The following is a 23,480-nucleotide window of genomic DNA, read 5'->3' as shown; positions in this document are numbered from 1 at the left end:
CATACGTTTGATATGTCTTGAAGTTGTGGTCTTACAGCATATAATTGAAGCTCATAGTATATTATTCATTACTATTATTTATATTTTTTTTTTGAGAGAGAGAGCGCAAGCAGGGGAGGGGCAGAAAGAGAGAGAGAGAGAGAATATCTTAAGCAGGCTCCACGCCCAGTGCAGAGCGCAACATGGGGCTCCATCTCACAGCAGTGAGACCATGACCTGAGTCAGAATCAAGAGTTGGATGCTTAACTGACTGAGCCACCCAGGCTCCCCTCATTATTACTTTTTTAAACCTATATATCTGTACTTTATTTTTCTGTTTACTTAATAGTGATTTTAAGGTATTTTTAACATGGGTACATTTATTCTCTGTCTCTAGAACCATTTCTCAGGAGAGATATAAGTAGGTTTTTCTATTACAAACCAGAGAGCAAATAAATAAGCAAGAGTCCCAGTTGCTAAAAAGAATCTGGAGGCTGTTAATAAGTAAAAAAAGCTTTATCTAATCCCAAGCCACGTTGGAATTTGTGTTCAGAAATACTTGGCTCTCCTCCTCTTTTCCTAAAAAATCAGCAATAATATCTTGTTGATCAATTTTAGATGATGAGAATCTGTGTTACAGTCTTCACCAGCGTTACTGCATCAGTCCTGGGACTCATAGCCACAGTTCTTTTCTTTCCTCAGTGCCTAACAGCATTGCTTCCCTTTCCCTTGGTAAGGGTCTCAGAAGACCACAAGACTCTGCCGCACTCTTCCTATGAGGATAATCCCCAGTATTTTCAGGATAGCATTGCTAATTGTTTTTCAGTTTTCTGATAAAATTGATAATGCAGCTGTGTGTATAAGGTGAGATTGTTCATTGTAATCATAATCCTTTGGGGGGGAGCTTTTATACTTTGTATTTTAAATTCCCATCTGAGCCCCAATTTGGTTGCCCTGCCCTTTTTCACTTTGACTCCTTTCCCTTCTAGGAGGCAACACAGCTTCATAAGAAAGAGCACTGTGTTTGGCCAGGGCACTTTATGTTCTAGTCTTAGGTCTGTAACCTATGTTAGTGAGAGGGCACACATCAGTCAGCCATGCTCGTTTTTGGTTTCTTCATACCTGTAAAATGCAGGTGCTGGGCTAATGATCCATATCCTTCTCTCTAGCCCCCCAAATCTATTACTCCTTTAGTCTTCTAGAGTCAGGTTTTTATATTTCTTTTCCCAAGACTGTGGCTTATGATTATGCAGATTTAGCCCTAATCCAGGACTTTTTAAATACTCAGCGGAGAGAGGTATTTTTTGTAATTAAACATCCACCCAAAGGGGACACTATTTGAGCTAAGACCCTATATATGCTAGTCTTTTCTTCAGTTAAAGATAAATCTGGTTTCCTACTTCAGGAATTGTGTTTCTTCTCATCCTTATTTCCCCCCATTGTTCTAGACAGAGTCATAACAGTTCTCATTTCAAATCCTGAAAAAATCTTTGCCTCTCTGATCTCCTGATTGCTCTCCCATATATCATTTCAGTTATTGATCTTCATTTCACATGTTGACTGGGAGAAAGATCATAATTCTGAGATTTAACTAATGTGTTTAAATGTTTGAGATTCTCTAAGTAGTTACAAATGCTTAAAAATAAATGTCTACTGTCTTTAGTATTCAAATTGAATATTAAAGTGCTTATAAAGCAAAATTATTTTCTAAATCTGTGTAAAATTCATGTATAAGTCCCAGAAAAAAATACTGTCTCTGACATTCATCCTTCTAGTTCTTCTGGTTTTCAATTTCAGACCAACTCTTTAATACCTAGTTATTTTTTAGATACCCTTAAATCTTTTTAAGTTCTTTGAAATTATGTTTTTGTATCTATGTGATGTTTTTAATATTATGCTTTTTGTTTGTAGTGGGATAAAAGATAAAAATTTCATGCTGCACTATGAGGTAAGATAAATTTTTTTCCCCACTATTTTACTATGAAAAATTTCTGGGATATAACAAAGTTGAAAGAACTTTATAGTGAATACTTATATGCCCACTACCTCGGTTCTATTAATATTTTAGGGTGCTCGTTTTATATATCTGTTAAGGTGGATTTGGGGGGGCGCCTGGGTGGCTCAGTCAGTTAAGCGTCCGACTTCGGCTCAGGTCATGATCTTGCGGTTTGTGAGTTCAAGGCCCGTGTCGGGCTCTGTGCTGACAGCTCAGGGCCTGGAGCCTGCTTCACATTCTGTGTCTCCATCTCTCTGCCCCTCCCCCACTTGTGCTCTGTCTCTCTCTATCAAAAATAAATAAAATGTAAAAAAAAAATTTTTTTTAATAAAATAAAAAAAGGTGGATTTGGGCACTATTGTTTTCTTACATGCAGAACGGAATTTAGAGAGCTAAGCCATAGTCTTCAATCAACAACTTCATGTTCTGAATCATACATAAAAGTTAAAGTATAGTAGACAGCTTTGTTTTAGTCAAGAAAAAGTCATACCCATTCACATGTGTCAAGCAAAACTGGGACTTTTCAAATACCTCAAACGACAAATCACCTTCTCCCTTTAGTTCATTTAAATGTTCATATTTTTACTCAGTTGATAAATAGTAAAAGAACTCTAAGGTATTTGATATTAAATTACTTTATGTGAAATTATTATGAGTTTGTGATTGACTTTATTTACAACTAATCCTAAGGAACCAGACACTATATATAGCATTTTAATTTTAGTATTTGAAGCATATATGCAGGGAGGCTGGTATAAAAGTAGCAAGTCTCTTCACTTTTGAGTGACCATTATTGGCTGCCCAGAATCCCAACATGTCAATTTTATTGAGTCTGCTATAAATAATAGAGAACACTTCATGTAGACAGTAATTGCTAGAGAATATCCAGAAACCTGGAGATTTTCACAGGTTTTCAGTCCTTGATAAATACCCTGTTCTGGATATACCCAGATGTTATAGAAGCCAGAGAGGAATTACAACTGAGTGAAGCATATCCTTCATTGTGAGCTACACAGCACATGACAGTCTTTTTAAAAGGGCAGTTCTGAAAAATGCAGCTCTAGCTGATTACTGGGAAAAGAAGTGGGGCATGAAAAGGATATAGGCTGTTATTGCTGTATCATTTGATTTTTAAGAAAAATTTTTTAAGTGTACTTATTTATTTTGAGAGAGAAAGCAAGCAGGGTAGAGGCAGAGAAGAGAGAGAGGGAGAGAATCCCAAGTAGGCTCCACCCTGTCAATGCAGAGCCCAATGTGGGGCTCAAACCCACAAACTGTGAGATCATGACCTAAGCTGAAATCAAGAGTCAGACACTTAACCAACTGAGCCACCCAGGTGCCCCTGCTATATCATTTCATTTTTTTTTAACTTTTTATTGTAAAATGAAACACAGATACTGAAAAACGTATAAAAGGATGGCATAATGAGTTTTTATAAGGCAGAGACCCTTACAAACTACCACCCAAGGTAGAGAGTAGAATGTTCCCAGTCACCCCAGAAACTTCTCCATGCTTTTCATCCTAGTCTCAATATCATTCTTTCCCTAAAAATAACTACTCTGCTAAGTTTTATAGTAATTACTTCCTTGCATTGTTAGTGTACATCCCTAGACACTATAGTCTCGTCCATTTTTTTTTTTAATTTGGGATTTCTCTTTTAATCTATAGGTTTCTCCTCCAGTACATTCTTTTCTTTTCAGTCTGTCTGTTGAAGTCCCAGAGCCATCTGACCTGTAGAGTTCCCCACAGTCTGCATGTTGCTGATTACACACTCATGGTGCAATCCAGCAAGTTTCTCTGTCCTTCTATCTCCTGAAAATTGACTGCATTCCTGAAAATTGATGGCTAGATCCAGAGGCTTGATCAGATTCATGTACCATCATCACTCCTTTTTAAAAATACTTTGTTAGGGGTGCCCGGGTGGCTCAGTCAGTTAAGCATCTGACTCTAGATTTCAGCCCAGGTCATGATCTTGCACACACGAGTTTGAGCCCCACATGGGGCTCTGTGCTGACAGTGTGGAGCCTGCTTGGGATTCTCTCTGTCCCTTCTCTCTCTGCCCCTACCCCACTTGCACTCTCTCTCTCTTTCTCAAAATCAATTTTATTTAAAAAAATTTTTTTTAATTTCAATGTTTATTTATTGAGAGAGACAGAACTGAGTGGTGGAGGGGAAGAGAGAGAGGAAGAGACAGAATCTGAAACAGGCTCCAGGCTCCAAACTGACAGCAGAGAGCCTAATGTGTGACCGAACTCACGAAACGTGAGATCATGACCTGAGCCAAAGTTGGATGCTTAATGGACTGAGCCACCCAGACACCCCTTAAATAAAAATATTTTGTTTAAGAAACTGGAATTCCAAATTTTTATGGGAAATTTCCCAATATTTTAGATGACTGCAACTAATTCATATTCCTTTGAGATACTGTATTGGTCAAATAAAATAGTTTGCAACCTCTGACTAAAAACCCTTACTGAAAAAGATCTCTATTTCCTCAGTGTGCATTTTTTTAAATTTGTATATTTTTTTTATTATAAAAATGTAATACTTTGTCATTGTTATTAAGTCCCCATAACCATCCATGTTCCCCTCTGGCTCATATACACACTAGAAATAGATACCTTTAGCAGTTTGTTGTATATTTCAGATATTCAGATGTTTTCTACATGTATAAATGTACTTTAAAAAAAAAATGGGATTCTCCTGTTTTGTAACTTTTGTTATTATTTTGGTAATATAGGTTAGATATCTTTCCATGTTGGTTGTTTATGTATATGTGTTTATTTTTTTAAGTTTCCTCCTTATGCAACTAATGAAATTGGCAAAGTCACTGGTGTGAACAGAAGAGAACTTGGGCATGGTGAGTACAAATCTGTAAACTCAAATGGTATTCTTACAGAGACTTAATACATTTATCCTTATTATTTTCTATTCTAATTTAGGTGCTCTTGCTGAGAAAGCTTTGTATCCTGTTATCCCCAAGGATTTTCCTTTCACCATAAGAGTCACATCTGAAGTCCTAGAGTCAAATGGTAGAGTATTAATATAAATTTTTTCTAGTCAAAAAGACCAGAACTCTCTCTATATATTCTTTTCATAATTAATGTTACATTATGCTTATAACTACAGTGCCCAAGTCCATTACAAAAGAAAAATGTGTTTAATCATATACTGTCTAAATCTCTGTTCTTAGTCAATGAGATGTTTCTAAAGCAATATAAAGTGAATATTTCTCTTTATCTTTTATAACTTATCCAGTTGGGGATGTTTATTTTTAGAATAAACAAGGCCAGCTTACAGCAAGAAAGCACCAGAAGAGAGTGATCCATTTGGTAGGGGACACCTATCATATATCACAGATACAAGTAAATAGCAGAGAGAGTCTGAATTATAAGATCAAATTTAAATTAAAACTACCCAGGTCAAGGCAAGGTATGGTCATTAGAGATAGAAAGATCACAGAGAATTCAAAGATATATCAGACATAGATCAGATAATATTTTTAAAAAACAAAAACACCCTCTGAATTTAAATTAGAGACTTTCTGTTCTCTACTGGGTGTGACTTAGGGTCCAGTGAGAGAGCCAGAGCCTGTATCTTTAATTGACATCTGATTAAGCAACAAAAGAGGTGTGCTGGTTTTTATGGGAGGTTTCTTAGAATCTCCTATAGCATTGCTACCCAATATAACTTTATGTGATGATGAAAGTTATCTCTGCTATGCAGTTTAGGGACTGTATTTATTTCAATTAACTTAAATTTAGTAGCTACATGTAGCTACATGTACCTATCATACTGGATTGTGTAGTCCTGTAGTTTGTGGTTTAGCAGAGCTTGTGTTAATTGCTTTTAAAAAGAAAGGAGTATGGAGGTTCCTTAAAAAACTAAAAATAGAACTACCCTACGACCCAGCAATTGCACTATTAGGCATTTATCCAAGGGATACAGGAGTGCTGTTTCGAAGGGACATATGCACCCCCATGTGTATAGCAGCACTGTTAACAATAGCCAAAGCATGGAAAGAGGCCAAATGTCCATTGATGGATGAATGGATAAAGATGTGGTGTATATATATACAATGGAGTATTACTCGGCAATCAAAAAGAATGAAATCATGCCATTTGCAACTACGTGGATGGAGCTGGAGGGTATTATGCTAAGTGAAATTAGTCAGAGAAAGACAAAAATCATATGACTTCACTGATATGAGGACTTTAAGAGACAAAACAGATGAACATAAGGGAAGGGAAACAAAAATAATATAAAAACAGGGAGGGGGACAAAACAGAAGAGATTCATAAATATGGAGAAGAGGGTTACTGGAGGGGTTGTGGGAGGGGGGATGGGCTAAATGGGTAAGGGGCACTAAAGAATCTACTCCTGAAATCATTGTTGCACTATATGCTAACTAATTTGGATGTAAATTATAAAAAATAAATAAAAAGAAAGAAGGAAAGATAACTGAATATGTACAAGGAAATAACCAATATAACAATTTTCAACACTTAAAAAAATCAGTATATTATAAAGCAAGTATTTTTCTTTCCATAGGATCATCTTCAATGGCATCTGCATGTGGTGGAAGCTTAGCATTAATGGATGCAGGTAAAAGGATTATGTCTCAAAACTACTAACGCTTTATATGGATTTGATTAGTATTAAATATAGGTCTCTTTAAAATTGGGTTTTACTGGGGCGCCTGGGTGGCTTAGTCGGTTGAGCATCCGACTTCGGCTCAGGTCATGATCTCGCGGTCCGTGAGTTCGAGCCCCATGTTGGGCTCTGTGCTGACAGCTCAGAGCCTGGACCCTGTTTCAGATTCTGTGTCTCCCTCTCTCTCTGACCCTCCCCCATTCATGCTCTCTCTCTGTCTCAAAAATAAATAAACGTTAAAAAAATTAAAAAAAAAAAATTGGGTTTTACTAAGACTTGGAGAAGTCAGATTACAGATTACCAAACTAAACTAGAGCAAGATCAAAATACACCTTCAACTATACAGATATCTACTAGAATTCTTATCTTTGGCAAAAAGCAGAACACTGAAATTATTTACTTGCCTTGGGGATGCAGTGAGCTTTCTCACCTTCCAAAAGGTAAAGAGCTCTGCAGTTGATTCCATTCACTAAGAAAGTTTGGATCACCAAGCAGAAGTACTTAGGACCCATAAAAGAAAGTAACCATGTAATTTTCTAGTCAATTTATGCAAGATAAAAGAAGAACAATACCACCCATAGAAGGGTACACAGAATTTTAGGAAGGAAGACTGCAGGTGGTTCAGTATAATCTCTGGGTCTAAAAGACCAAAAGGGAAAGAGTCAACATGTTAAGAGGCTCTGAAAACAATTCCTGCATCCCACCAATGATGCCATTCAGAAGAAAAAGGAACCCAAAGATACTCAAGAGGCCATACAAGGAGTTCCCTCTAAGTTCACACATTTATAGTACAGAGAAATGGATAGAAAGGATACCATAACCAAGAATGAGGTGAAAGAATGGTGTGAATATGTAATAACATCTAGAAAGATGAAAACTTAAGCCAAAGCAAAAAAAAAAAAAATGCTAAAGGCAATTTTCAGTTGTGTTTAGTGGAAGGAAAACAGAATCTGATATTTAAGGTTGCTGTTTTCACCGTCATGCATTCATTCAACAAATCTTTACTGTATGTCACTCCTGTGCCAAGTACTAATCTAAGCCCTTGGGACACAGAGATGAACAAAATGAAGTCCTTGTCCTTGTGGGTCCTGAATTCATCAGTCTTCCAATTTCATATTGGAAAACACAACATATTCTCAAAAAGGTGAACTGAAAGATAAAGTAAAAAGAGAGAGCCTTTAACTGCATTAAATGAATTCAGATTTTTTGGTCTAGACAAAAACCCAACCTAAAAAGACGATCTTCAGGATGAGAAAACTGACCTATGTTGGCAGTATTTGAAAAATCAGAACGTGGTATACCAAGGACACAAAAAGCTTTTAATTTTGAAAGAAAGGAAAGTATTTTCTGTAAAGCATAACTCAGTGAACTTGACTGTGGAAGACTCTTAAATAGATTATGAAAAGAAAGGTGTATAAGTGTTTTTAGGAAGGAAAGGGACTGTGAAGAGAAGGGACCAGAAGGGACTGACTTAAAATATGTCATAGTAAACTAATGTTCCATTTTTCAAAAATAGTACTAGATTTGGAGCAGGGGGGTGTGGGGAATGTTGCTTATGCTGTGTATCTAGAGATACACAGTTTATGATCTTTCTGTAAATGATGCAGAAATTGAGGTAGATGATAGGTGCACCTTCATAACTGGTGGAAGGATGAGCAGAGGAGATAAGAGAATCAGATCAGTATGTTGGAGTGAGACCTCAAGTGGAATGCTTGAGGATACTTCATTCTAAACCCTGTCCCTTTCAATGTTTTTGTTACTGAACTGAGAAAACTGGCCTGCTGATAAAAAGGACACTGCTAAAAAGGAGTAGGTAACCGATATGTTAAATGACAATTTTGATCTCTAAAAAATGTAAAAAACAGGATTAAAAAAAAAAAGCCAAATAGAAAAAAATTTAATTTGACAAGAAGGAATGTCAAGTCCTGTGGGAAAAGCCAACAAAGTGTATACAATTCAACTCAAAACCTGAGTGCTTGCCACGCCCTGTATCAGACACTGTCCTGTGCTCCAGAGATACAAATGGTACCTATTTTTTTTAAATCTTACAGGTGTGAAAAACCCAAAGACACTAACAAATCAGAAAGATAATACAAATAGGTAAAAGGCATAAATATGTACAATATGGATGAAGAATTAGATTGAAGAAAATTTGCTTCATAGAGACAGCTACATTTCATCTTGTTCCAAAGGTTGAGTAGTTTTTGATCTGTCATTAGGAGCAGGGACCATATTTCATTTGAAGGGAACAACATGTATAAAGTTAGAAAGCAGTATAGCGTGTTTCTGAAATGTATTTGAAAAAAATATTAAATTGGGACCAGATTATAAAGGTTATTGTTATGCTAAGGATTTTGAAATTAAAGCTAGTATTTAACAACTCTGTACTGTGTTCTATGAACTAGTGTTCCTGCTGGATATTGATTATTGAAAATTTTTCTGTTCTAAAGTACATTTGAGCAGGGTTAAGCAGGTTTATTTAATATGAGTTAAAGAAACTTTAATATGCTAGTATGAATTCTGAATCTCTAGAAATAGGATATATACTATTTCCCTAACTTTTTTGACCATAGAAATGCATAAAAATTTCTTGAAAGGAGATAATGGGGAACTCAGAGAATTTTATGTAGATTTGATTTGAATTTGATTTTTTTTTAATCTGATTTTTTTTTTTCTTTTTGGTAGTTTTTCCCAGCTTAGATGTTAGCCCTGGAGGATGAAGTAGGAGAGAATGAGAGCTGGGGGGAGACACTAAAATTTGGGAAACCAGACAGGGAGAATGCTGTCAGAGCGAGAAATAATGTGAACTTGGACTAAAGGAGTAGCAATGGATGTTTCAGTATTTAGGGGAAAGGACAACTTTCTAAAATAAAATATTTAAAGGATAAACTATCGGATCTTTGTGACTTCATGGGATATAGGACATGAGGAAAGAAGTGTTGATTCTGGCGTTGCACTCAACCAAGATAAGAAAGGCAAGACAAAAAGGATTTATTGGGGGTAATTACATTTTGAATATACGTATATATATTTAAGGTGCTTTGGGGACATTTAGCAAGAGATGTCCAAGGCAGATTATTGGGTATACAGATGTAAGGCTTTAGCAAAGAGAAGTAGGCAGGCGAGAGGGATATTTTAGGTCATCAGCATTATAGGTGATAGTTAAAAACCACGGGCATAAGTGACATTACTTAAAGAATATGAAATGAGATTCCCCTGCCACACTCCTTTATAATAAATTCCAAGTGATTAAAAAAACAAAAAATGCTTGGGGTGCCTGGGTGGCTCAGTCGGTTAAGCATCCAACTTCGGCTCAGGTCATGATCTCATGGTTCGTGGGTTCGTGCCCCGCATCAGGCTCTGTGCTGACAGCTCAGAGCCTGGAGCCTGTTTAGATTCTGTTGTCTCCCTCTCTCTCTGCCCCTCCCCCACTCACGCTCTGTCTCTCTCTGTCTCAAAAATAAATAAACATTAAAAAAAAATTTTTTTTAATGCTTATATAAAAATGAAACATTGAAGATTTTATCAAAATCTTAGGAAAAACCATTTTAGGCAGAATCCAGGAACCATCATTGCATATAAATTTAAAATTCTGTACAGGAAAATAAATCACAATAAACAAAGTCAACTGACTAGGAAATAATCTATTTTTATATTTCCTATAAACATTCAAAAGAAGTTTAGCCCTTCTCATAAAAACAAGTCAAACGAAAAACAATAAGCTACATTTTTACCCTTTATCTGAACAAAGGTCAGGAGATTAGATGGGAATTAAGAATGTAGAACCTCAAATACTGCCAGTAAAAATATAAAATGCTACACTCTTTGGAAGGCAGTTTGACAGAATTATAATAAATGTAAACCCACACACCCTTTGACTCAGTAATCCCACTTCTGTTATGTGGCCTATAAATCTATGGGGGGAGTACTCTGCAGCCATTCAAAAGAAGAAGGTGGAGCTTTGTGTGGCATTATGTGTCAATATCCAAGGTATGTTATTAAGTGAAAAAAACAAGGTGCAGGATAGTGAGAGCATGCAGTATGCTTCCATAAGTAAAGAAGATTACACTACAATTCATATTTGGGCACAGAAATTTTCTGGGAGGATACACAAAACCTAATGATGGCTTTCATAGAAAGGTAAACTGAGGGGTTCAAGCTAGAAGAATTTACCAAATACATGGTTACTTTTCAAAAAAAAAAAAAAGATAAACACACCAAAAGCAAAAAGATGGATGGGTTCTGTTAGGAGTTAAGGTTGCTATGTTTATAGAGGTTTTTGCTGAGAACAGTAATTACCTGTTAGAATTGTCTTAAGGGGCTTTTATCGTATGCTTAAAAAGAAATGAGGTAGTCAGATGACCTCTCCAACTTACTTCTGTTGATTGTCAATTTGAAACACTATTCACCTACATTAAAATAAATGTCAAGAGTATGATAGATATGTATGTTAGGCTGATATACACATTACACACAAGCTCTTTTTCTCAACTATAGGAGTTCCAATTTCATCTGCTGTCGCAGGTGTGGCAATAGGATTGGTCACTAAAAACAATCCTGACAAGGATGAAATAGAAGATTATCGATTGCTGACAGATATTCTGGCAAGTATATCCACATTTTCAAATATTTAAGAGTGAAGATTGTGCATTTTTATAAACATTTTATAAACATTGTATGTTTAGAAGAATAATAATTACTTGAGAAATAAAGGTCCTTGTGCTTACTTTCTTCTTCTAAATACTAGCCTTGAATTTTATAGGATGTGAGTAAATATATATATATATATATATATATATATATATACACACACACACACACAATATAAATATATATTTATTTACACTATAAATATTTATAATGGCTCACTTTAGGGTGATTGTAAATGAATCCTTATGCATTTATGTGAGGAACATGATTTTAAAGTGATTTTGTGATAAAATAGTTACAACTTAAAGTCACAAATGAGAAGCAGTAGTTACTGTAGAAGACACTTCTTTGTTTTTAGTCTCAGAAGACATGGTTTACTTCTAAAGCTATTTTTTTAAATTCTTCTACAGTAACTGGGTGAATTTTATTTTTGTTTAAAACCATATCATACTTTCTTAAATTCTTTCAGGGAATCGAAGATTACAATGGTGACATGGATTTCAAAATAGCTGGCACTAATAAGGGAATAACTGCATTACAGGTATTTTAAAACCTATTTTGTTTCACTTGTATAATACTTAAATAATGTCATGAAGTAATATTTATATCATTTTTTGGCTTTTCCATCTTAGGCTGATATTAAATTACCCGGAATACCAATAAAAATTGTAATGGAGGCCATTCAACAAGCCTCAGGTAAGCTAACCCAGTGTGCCTGATTCTCTTTCCATCATTGTTCATTTGTTCATGGCAACTATAATTCCCATTAAACTTATTATTAAAAATGGGCTTGTTTATAAAATACCACTTTAGAAAATGAAATTTCACGTAACAACCTTTATGAGAGACCAGAGAAAATTCAATTTTTATAGGATTTATGGAGAAGGGGGATTATAAGTAGACTTGTAAAGGTAATTAGGATATGAAGAGCTTTGTTTATTAAGTTAAAGAATTTGGGTTTTACTCTGGAAAAACTAAGAATGCTGCTATATCTGATCTCATTTATTTTATATAAAGTTGACCTTTGAACAATGTGCTCAAACTGCATGGGTCCACTTATATGTGGATTTTTTTTTTTTTTAAGTTTACAGCAAAGGCATTTATTTTCTACTGCCCATCCCAGTCTCCATCCAACCAACTAAAGGCATCTCACACAAAGGTCATGCCTGCTATACTCTTGACTATCCTGAGAGGCCTTCTGAGGCCATCAGGAGCCCCCCAGGGGGCCCATAATTGTGCTGGGCTGAAGATCACCCAATGTGCTGAGAGGGTAGTCCTGTCAAGCACCCAGGGCTGGCTGGCAGAAGCCTCAGCTAAAGGAGGAACATGCCCAGAGGGCAGGACAGCACTGCATAGCAGTCCCTGCACAAAGTCTTCAGTGCTTGTGGGGTTGGGGAGGGACCCACTCCCCACAATGGCACCTTGGCCTCAAGGAACCCCTGGAGACCAGTGCACTCACAAGTGGCCACAGGTGTCAGGTGAATGGCCTTGGGACTGTGGTACATGCCCAGGCAGATAAGGCAGCTATACTTTGTCTCCACACAACTGTTGCTAACTGCAGGCCACCCAGAGGTTGCCACTACTGAGCCTAGGCAATCAGGCTATGAAGCTCTGCCATTCTACATGGAGCCCCCATCCTAGCTAAGCTACCTGATATGCCTGTGTACAAATATTTTTCAATAAACAAACATACAGTATTATAAATGTATTTTCTGTTCCTTATGGTTTTCTTTTTTTTAATTTTCTTAATGTTTTCTATTTATTTAGAGGGAGGGGGGCAGAGAGAGCAAGAGAGAGAATCCCAAGCAGTCTCCATGCTGTCAGCATAGAGCCCAACCTGGGGCTTGAACTCATGGACCATGATGAGATCATGACCTGAGCCAAAATCAAGAGTCGGATGCTCAGCTGACACCCAGGCACCCCATCCTATGGTTTTCTTAATGACATTTCCTTTTCTCTAGCTTACTTCTTTGTAAAAATACAGTGTGTAATATATATAACCTACAAAATGTATTACTTAACTTTTTTGTTATGGATAAGGCTTCCAGGCAACATAGGCTATTAGTAGTTAAGTTTTGGGGAATCAAAAGTTAGACACGAATTTTCTAAGCAGGGGTAGATGTCCCTAGTCTCTAGTTGTTCAAGGTCAACTGTAGTTATAATTTTTATCATGTTTTTATCTCTTGTAGTGGCAAAGAAGGAGATCTTACAGATTATGAACAAAACTATTTCAAAACCTCGAACATCTAGAAAAGAAAATGGACCTGTTGTAGGTAACGCATTAAAATTATTTATTCCATGATAAGGTAAACCTTAATATATAAAAGTATGTTATTACTTTTAAATTTCCTTTAACTCCATACATAAAACAGAAATATTATAAATATTTCCATAGTGAAAATGCTTTAAATTTGGGGAGATATTTTTAGACATTAGAACTTTCAAAAACTTTAGTCAAATAACTATTTTTCTATTTTACATGAAATATTTTTACATGTGTCTAAGTCAAAAAAAAATCTTGACTGATCAAGACATGTTTTATATTCATATACATATTTGAGTTATTTATAATTTTGTCTGTACTATATTTCAGAAACTATTCAGGTTCCATTATCAAAACGGGCAAAATTTGTTGGACCAGGTGGATATCACTTAAAAAAGCTTCAGGCTGAAACAGGTGAGAGTTGTATGAAGTTTGGGGGTTTTAATGCTAGGCCATGTAACGGTCCATTTCATCTCTATTGTGATGCTCCAAAAATATGTTTAAGAAAAGAACAAGAGAAAAGAATGTAACATTGACATGTCTTTACGTTTTCTGTATGCCTCTTAATAAATCAGCATTCATCCTTAACTGTATTCAAGAAGGATCACCTAGAATTCATCAGTTTCTTTGCAACATTTTAAAATTGAACATTTAGAAAAATGTTTAGTTTTCAACTTTAGAGGATTTTGCTGTAATCTTCTATTCTGTTTTTCACTTGGTCTTATTTAAGCTATTTTATTTAAAGAGTATGTATAGAAATAGTATACTTTGTTTTTTCTGGAAACAATCTAAGTTACCTAGTACTTACCAGCTTTGAAGTTATTGAGGGAAAATGAGAAGCAGAGTTGCCTTAACCAGCTTTTTAGTTGATAAACTGACATAATTTCATCCCTTACCCGTCTGTTCATCACTCTAAAGGGTAAGAGAAAGAAGAAAAGGTGAGGAAAACATTATAGTATAGTTTCTACTCATAATTAAGAGAGCAAAGCCAAACCTTCCAAAATTAGAACTTATATATGCTTTCTCCTGCCAAACTGTAGGCTCCAAGGGCACAGGGACAGTGACTCACTGTTGTTTCCTTAGGGCTTAGCACCATGTCTGATACATAGCAGGTGTGCAATATGTATTTATTGGTGAATGAATCCTATCATTCCTAAAGCAGTGACTAAATATAACACAACCCTGCCCAGCTATTTACAGGTCAATCCCTTGCTGTCACATCTACTTTTTTTTTTAAGCTTATTTATTTATTTTGAGAAAGAGGGAGAGAGAATCCCAAGCAGGTTCTGTGATGTCAGCACAAAGTCCAGTGTGGGGCCCCAACTCAAAAACCATGAGATCATGACCTAAGCCAGAACCAAGAGTCAGACACTCAACTGACTGACCACCCAGGCACCCCTCACATGAGCAAGTTAACTTTAATATGTTAAATTATCTTTTTAAAAGGAGTAACTATTAGTCAGGTGGATGAAGAAACATTTTCTGTATTTGCACCAACACCCAGTGCTATGCATGAAGCAAGAGACTTCATTACTGAAATCTGCAGAGATGATGTAAGTATAGATCTTATAATACTTTTTTCTTTTCTGTTGCTGTTTATTAATCTTATGACTTATTTTGCACTTACAGCAAGAGCACCAACTAGAATTTGGAGCAGTGTATACTGCCACAATAACTGAAATCAGGTAATGCTTTTCTGGTTTTTATAAGATTTATAAGTGCACATTAACTTCACATTTGCATTATGTACTTTGAAAGTATAAGGTATTTAGATTTTATGTCAATTACCATAGAATTATTAATTATTTTTAAGGTATATTTTATTTTCTATACTAGTTTGTTTTCAATAAGATGTTTCTGCGATTGTACTAATATATTCTTATATGTGAATTGTTTTCTTAAACCAAATTTCCCACCATTTAAATCTTCTAATAGTAAACAGGCCCAGAAAAGACCTAGCAATATTTCCTTTTTCTTTCTTCTTTTTCTGGTAGTTTCTTGTTAGTTTGTTGTAAAGATAGTATTACTTAATGCCTAAGGAGCACATTTTTTAAAATGTCAGCTTCAACATCAGCTGAAAAGATTGATTTTCAGAATGAGAAAATCCACTATCTAAGAAGAAAAAAAAACTATATCAGATGTAGCCTGAATGTTCAAAGTGATATGAAATGAATAATAAAGAATAAAAACCAAAGGAGGAGTCAGTTAAGTGTCTGTCTCTTGATTTCAACTCAGGCCATGATCTTACGGTTATAGGTTCAAGCCCCTGTGTTGCCAGCATGGAGCCTGCCTGTGATTCTCTCTCCCTCTCTTTCTCAAAATAAATAAATAAACATTTAAAAGTAAAATAAAATATTTAATGTCATTTCAAAATGTTTTGGGAAATACTATGAAAAGAAATACAGAAAAATATACAGTCTAAAAGCTTGTCCTTTTTATCTTTTCTCTGTACTTTGATTCACAAGTATTTAAATATGGGTTGTATGTTCAATTGAAAATATAAGTTAGAGAATCCTTTTTATTGTGTGTGTGTGTTTACTTTGTTCCCATATGAATACATAATCAGTTTGATTATCAGTACATACACAGATATTACTATTTTAACTAGGCTTATTTCCTTTTCAGAGACACTGGAGTAATGGTTAAACTATATCCAAATATGACTGCAGTACTGCTTCATAACACACAACTTGATCAACGAAAGGTAAAAAAAAATAAATAACTTGATTATTTTTAAAACTGCCTTAAAGGGGTGCCTGGGTGGCTCAGTTGGTTAAGCGTCCAACTTCGGCTCAGGTCATGATCTCACGGTTCGTAAGTTCAAGCCCCGCATTGGGCTCTGTGCTGACAGCTCAGAGCCTGGAGCCTGTTTCAGAATCTGTGTCTCCCTCTCTCTCTCTGACCCTCCCCCATTCATGCTCTGTCTCTCTCTGTCTCAAAAATAAATAAACGTTAAAAAAAAAAATTTAAAAAAAATATAAAACTGCCTTAAAATAATCATAGTGAAATTACCTGGGTTGATGAGGATTGTGTACTTTCTCCAATACTGGCCTAAATAAAGAAAACTAAAAATGACAAAAGGTTCTTACACTCTTTAACACAGATGTTTATATTTGTTCTTTCATGATGGAATAGAAACATTCTTGAGTATTACATCTAGAGTTAACACGTGGCAGTTAACTACAAATATCTAGTTGTAGCCCTGTCTTGCCACTTTTCTTGGCCAACCAAGCATGGCAGGATAAAGCTAAAAATACAAAACTATTCGAGAAAACTATGGGGGGGCAGAGAATAGGAGTATTTGGTTTACCAAACCTTGAACTATAAAGCTATAGAGAATAAAACAGTGTATTACTGACCCAGAAATAGACAATTTATGCAACAGAAAATAGAGACCAGAAGTCATCCAGGTATATGCATGGGAACATAATACATTCTAAAAGTTGCATTTTCAGTCTGTGAAGAAACAAAGATTATTTAATAATTCATATTGGAATAGCTGGTTTGATATCTACTCTTTTTTTTTTTTTTTAATGTATATTTTTGAAAGAGAGAGTGTGTAAGCAGGGGAGGAGCAGTGAGAGAAGGAGACACAGAATCCGAAACAGACTCCAGGCTCTGAGCTGTCAGCACAGAGCCTGATGCAGCCCTCAGAATTGTGAACTGTGAAATCATGACCTGAGCCGAAGTCAGACACTTAATGGACTGACCACCCAGGTGCCCCTGATGTCTACTTTTTTTAATACCAAAATCCCATCTGCTTTGAGGAGCTGTTAAAAACAAAAAAAACATTTTAAGGTGATGAGGGAAGAAAAAGAAAATCTGGGCATGGGAGAGTGGGGTTGAGGAATGACACTAGCAGAAAATTGGGATATTTTAATAATATTGGGACTGGGGAAATAGTTTTCAGCATGGTATCAAAGCCAAAAATGTAAATAAATTGATTAAATTTGACCTTTTTTTTTTTTTTTTTTTTTTAAGTATATGGCAGAAGGGTGCCTGGGTGGCTCAGTTAAGTGTCCAACTTCAGCTCAGGTCATGATCTCACTGTTTGTGTGTTCGAGTCCCGTGTCAGGCTCTGTGCCAATAGTGCAGGACCTGCTTCAGATCCTCTGCCTCCCTCTCTCTTTGCCCTTGCCCTGCTCACACTCAGTCGCAAAAACAAACATTAAGGGGAGAAAAGTATGTGGCAAAATTAAGCTGAAAGGCAAGTAGCAGCTTAGGGGAAAAAATGTATATAACATGAGAGAGGTTTCATATACAAAGGGATTATATGGATCAGTAAGAAAGAGCAATAGCAATAGCAATTGTTTTAAATGCAAATAAAACTAAGTTACTATTTTTCAGCTTTCAGATAGTTGAAAATTCCCAGTGTGGGTAAATATATGGTAAAACAAATGGACATTCTCATATACTTCAGATACTGTTGACAGGATTGGGGCAAACATTTTGGAGAGTGTTTGGTAAATGTGTATGAGTACCTTTGGCCCTAGAAGTTCAACATTAGGACTTTGTTTTGAGAGGATAATTTGAGTAAATGAATACACAATTGTTGATATAATAATTACCTACAGAAAGGTTGAAAAAATAGTACACTGAACACCCATATACCTTACACCTAGATTCAGTAATTATTAACATTTGCAACACCAGAATTGAAAACATTAAATGACCATCTTTAGGATATCAAACAAATTACATAATTGAGTACTCTATTGTTTCATACATTGATATAAAAAGATGTCCTCAGCCCTCAACAAGTACAAAAAGATCAAGATCGTACCATGCATATTTTCAGACCACAATGCTATGAAACTCAGAATCAACCACAAGAAAAAATTTGGAAAGGTAACAAATACTTGGAGACTAAAGAACATCCTACTACAGAATGTATGAGCTAACCAAGAAGTTAAAGAGGAAATTAAAAAGTACATGGAAGCCAATGAAAATAACACTACAACCCAAAACCTCTGGGACGCAGCAAAGGCAGTCATAAGAGGAAAGTATATAGCAATCCAGGCCTTCCTAAAGAAGGAAGAAAGGTCTCAGATATACAACCTAACCTTACACCTTAAAGAGCTGGAAAAAGAACAGCAAATAAAACCCAAAACCAGCAGAAGGCAGGAAATAATAAAGATTAGAGCAGAAATTAATGCTATTGAAACCAAAAAAACAGAACAGATCAATGAAACCAGAAGCTGGTTCTTTAAAAGAATTAACAAAATTGATAAACTCCTAGCCTGTTTGATCAAAAAGAAAAAGGAAAGGACCCAAATAAATAAAATCAAGAATGAAAAAAGAGAGATCACAACCAACACAGAAATAAAAACAATAAGAGAATATTATGAGCAATTATATGCCAATAAAATGGGCAATCTGGAAGAAATGGACAAATTCCTAGAAACATACACACTACCAAAACTGAAACAGGAATAGAAAATTTGAACAGACCCATAACCAGTAAAGAAATTGAATTAGTAATCAAAAATCTCCAAAAAAAAAACAAGAGTCCAGGGCCAGATAGCTTTCCAGGGGAATTCTACCAAACATTTAAGAGTCAACACCTCTTCTCTTAAAGCTGTTCCAAAAAGTAGAAATGGAAGGAAAACTTCCAAATTCTTTCTATGAAGCCAGCATTACCTTGATTTCAAAACCAAACAAAGACCCCCACTACAAAAGAAAACAATTTCCCTGGTGAACATGGATGCAGAAATCCTCAACAAGATATTAGCCAACCAGATCCAACAATACGTTAAAAAAAATTATACATCACGACCAAGTGGAATTTATACCTGGGATGCAGGGCTGGTTCAGTATCCGCCAATCAATCAGTATGATTCATCACATCAATAAAAAAAAAAAAAAGGACAAGAACCATATGATCCTCTCAATAGATGCAGAGAAAGCATTTGACAAAATACAGCATCCTTTCTTGATAAAAACCTTCAAGAAAGTAGGGATAGAAGGATCATACCTCAAGATCATAAAAGCCATATACAAAAGACAAATGCTATTATCATCCTCAATGGGGAAAAACAGATCTTTCCCCCTAAGGTCAGGAACAAAACAGGGATGTCCATTCTCACCACTGTAAAAAGATGTCCTCAACATATTATTGAATGAAAAATTAACATACTATAAGACAAGCTCAGTAAGGTCCATTTTTACAAATGTAATACACACTAAGTAGACATTGGAATACTTGTAAGCAGTAGTGATCTAAAAGTATAGAGGTCTTGGGGCGCCTGGGTGGCGCAGTCGGTTAAGCATCCGACTTCAGCCAGGTCACGATCTCGCGGTCCGTGAGTTCGAGCCCCGCGTCGGGCTCTGGGCTGATGGCTCAGAGCCTGGAGCCTGTTTCCGATTCTGTGTCTCCCTCTCTCTCTGTTCCCCCCCCCCCCCCCCCCCCGGTTCATGCTCTGTCTCTCTCTGTCCCAAAAAAATAAATAAACGTTGAAAAAATAAAAAAATAAAAGTATAGAGGTCTTCAGTAATTTTTGCTATCATCTGAATACTTATGTATTAAGTCTTTATCAACAGATTTTATAATCAAAAAAACAATAAAGCTGTTTCTACTTAAAAAATGTGTACTACTATGGATATTAGGAAATTATGTACAACAACTAATAGATTAACATGTTCTCTTTCAGATTAAACATCCTACTGCCTTAGGATTAGAAGTTGGCCAAGAAATTCAGGTACTTGTATTCAACTTTTTACCCTTAATGTTGTAAATTATATCGGAAGTTTGAATTTTTTTTTTTTAAGTAAGCTGAAAGAATCAAAGCAACATCTGTGATTTACATTATTTATATGCTGTGCTTTTTAAACTTTAGGTTTGCTCTTAAATAGACTCACTAAAGATTTAAGATGCAATTCTTTACCCTAGTTTATAGTTTAGTTAGAACAGTAGTCCCCTTTAGAGCTTTTAAAAATACATGAGGTCAATGATGACTGTGCAGTGATTTTAAGTTTGATGAAAGCCATGTTGTTTGACCTTTTCTATAGTCTTTTATGAGTGGATAAAGGAAGTCATTGCCAGTCTGGTGTGGTTTGGTTTTGTTTCTTTTGTTTTATTGTTCTTCCATACCACATTCCAGCTACACCTATCATCCATGACCCGGGTAACTAAGGTTTCTAGTTTATTCCCAACCTGTAGTCCCATTGTTCAAGTAGCCTCTGGAGAAGAATAAAAACTAAGATATATCTGTATAAGATTGTTTTTTCAACATCAGAAGGGACTTTAAAACTGCCACAATTCCCCCTGATTTGTGTTGTCTAAGGTCAAGCCAAATAATCTCCAGTGTGATAGTCCTTTTTGAGAAATAGTGTAAATGACCCAAGCATAATCCTATATAGTTTGTAGCACCATTAGGCTCAGAAATCCCTTATCTAGAATCATTGACCATGGCTTTCACTGTTCTTCCAGTGTACAGACCTGGAAGGCACAGATGAGTCTAACAGAAGATTATAATTGGACAACTAAATGCTGGTCTCTTCTTTTTTTATAATCACTGTTTAACCAAATTATATTTATTAGCATATACCTCTACTTAGCACTGAGCTATGCTTTCAACAGACAAGTAAGAACATTAATCACTGTTTTATTTGCACTATGTAAATTTAAATATCTTCTAATTTGGATGTCAATCACTGTACTATAACTTTCAAAGTAAATTTGTTTCTTTAATATAGGTGAAATACTTTGGACGTGATCCAGCTGATGGAAGAATGAGGCTCTCTCGTAAAGTGCTACAGTCTCCAGCTACAACTGTTGTCAGAACTCTAAATGACAGAAGTAGTATTGTAATGGGAGAATCTGTTTCACAGTCATCATCTAATTCTTCCCAGTGATTTGGTTGTTTTAAAGAGAATTCTAGAATGATATTCTGTAGAGCAAAATTTCAGTAGTGTCTTCTAATGTATAGATTTATATATAGTATAAATATATTCTAATGATTTGTATTAAAATGCTCATTTTATGTGGTCTATTTTTTTATTTTGAGTTACTTCTATTCTTATTTTTATTTATGTTATAAATGAATAAATATTAAAACTAAACCATTTATATACATCTTTAAAAAGATTGCCCTTCAGTTCCTATAATTCCAAAATAGCTTAAAACCTTAGAAATAATAGGTAACATTTGCTACTGTAATGGATCTCTTCCTACATATCTTCTTTTCCTTCTTTGTATATAGTTGTGACAGTTTACCCTTGGTCATGTAATAGCTCACCTCTGCACAAGTGCTTACTTGCCTACAACTTTCACAGACTGGGACTTGCCATATTCAAAGCCAGTTTCTTTAGTACAGTTACCAGATATAATAAGGAGTTGAAGAAGCTAATTTGATCTGTTTTTTTAATGATACACCATCTTTCAAATTGGTCACAAAACCATAAATGTAGTGGAATAAATATTATAAATGGGATCCTAACTAGAATGAGGGAGTACATTTTTCAAATTTAGCAAATAGAATATTTAGAAAATACAGGAAAATCATTTACTCATCAAAAGGATCTAGGTCATTTTTTGTGTATGTTGCTCACATAGGTATGTTCCTGGTATAAAGGATGGAAAGATCTTTATTTTCAGTTAATGTTTGAAACAGTCCTATATAAAGGCTGTTGACATAATTATTAGTAATAGCTATAAAATGTTCATTTCCATGATTTCATTTATCACATAATCCACAAAAAAGTGAATAGCTGATGGAAGCCATAATTTAGAATATGCAATCCTTTTATAACTCTGATAAAATGTTTGTATATTCATGACTCATACATAGTTTATAAAATACTGAAAATTTAGTCAAATATTTTTTAAATGTATTTAAGTCCATAAATACTGATTATATAATATTTATTATATATTAAATAATATATAATTATGGTAGGCACATTTTCTGAAATACTTAAGATTAATTGAAAATGACATTAAATATAAACTATATGCTTTGTACATTTGATTTTTCTCTAATAGTGACCAAAATCTTTCATTTCTCACTTTGCCTTCTAAGACCTAAACTTTAATGGTAGAATTTCAAAATAGTAATTTATGTTTTTCTTAAATTTCTGTTTTTCAGAGGGACTCCCAACTACTACTACTAGGAGAAAAATGAAGCTAGTTCTTAAAACTCTGGTTCCATAAAGTAACAATACAGCCCACTAACAAATCTCCAAAAAGATTCCATTTCCACTTAAACCAAGAGCTTATACTTTATGTCTGAACTTTTATTTTTGTCTTCAAATATTGATAGTTTTCTCTATTTTTTTTTTAATTTTTTTTAACATTTATTTATTTTTGAGACAGAGAGAGACAGAGCATGAACAGGGGAGGGCCAGAGAGAGAGGGAGACACAGAATCTGAAACAGGCTCCAAGCTCTGAGCTGTCAGCACAGAGCCCGACGCGGGGCTCAAACTCACGGACTGTGAGATCATCACCTGAGCCGAAGTCGGATGCTTAACCGACCGAGCCACCCAGGCACCCCAGATAGTTTTCTCTAGTTTCCATGAAGTACTTCTAAAAGTGCATTTAGTTGGTTGCAGTTGGTTGAGGATCCGACTTTGGCTGAGGTCATGATCTCATGGTTTATGGGTTCGAGCCTGGCATCCAGCTCTGTGCTGACAGCTCGGAGCCTGGAGCCTGCTTCACATTCTGTGTCTCCCTCCCTCTCTGCCCCTCCTCCACTTGGCACTCATTCTCATTCTCTCTCTCTCTCAAATAAAAATAAACATTAAAAAAATGGAAAAGTTGAAAAATATTTTAAAAAATGAAAGTGCATATAATTATATGCTAAAAACGCTATAAGAACTAAAATTGAAGTGCCCATCTTTGGTAGTTCGTGCACTATAGGTATGTACAAGACTTTTTCCTTCATATTTTTAGTTACTGTGATAACCCCTTGCCCATAAATTAGTTTGTATACAATCATTTT

General features: G+C 35.3%; 1 protein-coding gene across 3 annotated transcripts in view; it reads left to right on the top strand.

The window, feature by feature from the left end:
- The window catches only part of PNPT1 (polyribonucleotide nucleotidyltransferase 1), a 47,848-nt gene extending 26,325 nt beyond the window's left edge, over positions 1–21,523 (top strand). For all 3 annotated transcript variants that reach the window (XM_045054236.1, XM_003984014.6, XM_019827239.2), the window contains 14 exons: positions 1,891–1,927; positions 4,769–4,835; positions 4,918–5,007; positions 6,527–6,580; positions 11,126–11,232; positions 11,748–11,819; positions 11,911–11,974; positions 13,468–13,551; positions 13,872–13,955; positions 14,988–15,094; positions 15,171–15,226; positions 16,167–16,245; positions 20,192–20,239; positions 21,237–21,523. In XM_045054236.1, the coding sequence (XP_044910171.1) occupies positions 1,891–1,927; positions 4,769–4,835; positions 4,918–5,007; positions 6,527–6,580; positions 11,126–11,232; positions 11,748–11,819; positions 11,911–11,974; positions 13,468–13,551; positions 13,872–13,955; positions 14,988–15,094; positions 15,171–15,226; positions 16,167–16,245; positions 20,192–20,239; positions 21,237–21,395 (1,108 nt within the window). In that variant the 3' untranslated portion in view covers positions 21,396–21,523. The remainder of the gene's footprint in view (positions 1–1,890; positions 1,928–4,768; positions 4,836–4,917; positions 5,008–6,526; positions 6,581–11,125; positions 11,233–11,747; positions 11,820–11,910; positions 11,975–13,467; positions 13,552–13,871; positions 13,956–14,987; positions 15,095–15,170; positions 15,227–16,166; positions 16,246–20,191; positions 20,240–21,236) is intronic.
- Positions 21,524–23,480: the final 1,957 nt, after the last annotated feature.

Source organism: Felis catus, chromosome A3, assembly GCF_018350175.1.
Source record: "Felis catus isolate Fca126 chromosome A3, F.catus_Fca126_mat1.0, whole genome shotgun sequence".
Taxonomy (NCBI): domain Eukaryota; kingdom Metazoa; phylum Chordata; class Mammalia; order Carnivora; family Felidae; genus Felis; species Felis catus.
Note: the sequence above shows the minus strand (reverse complement) of the source record. Positions and strands in the feature narration are given on the sequence as shown.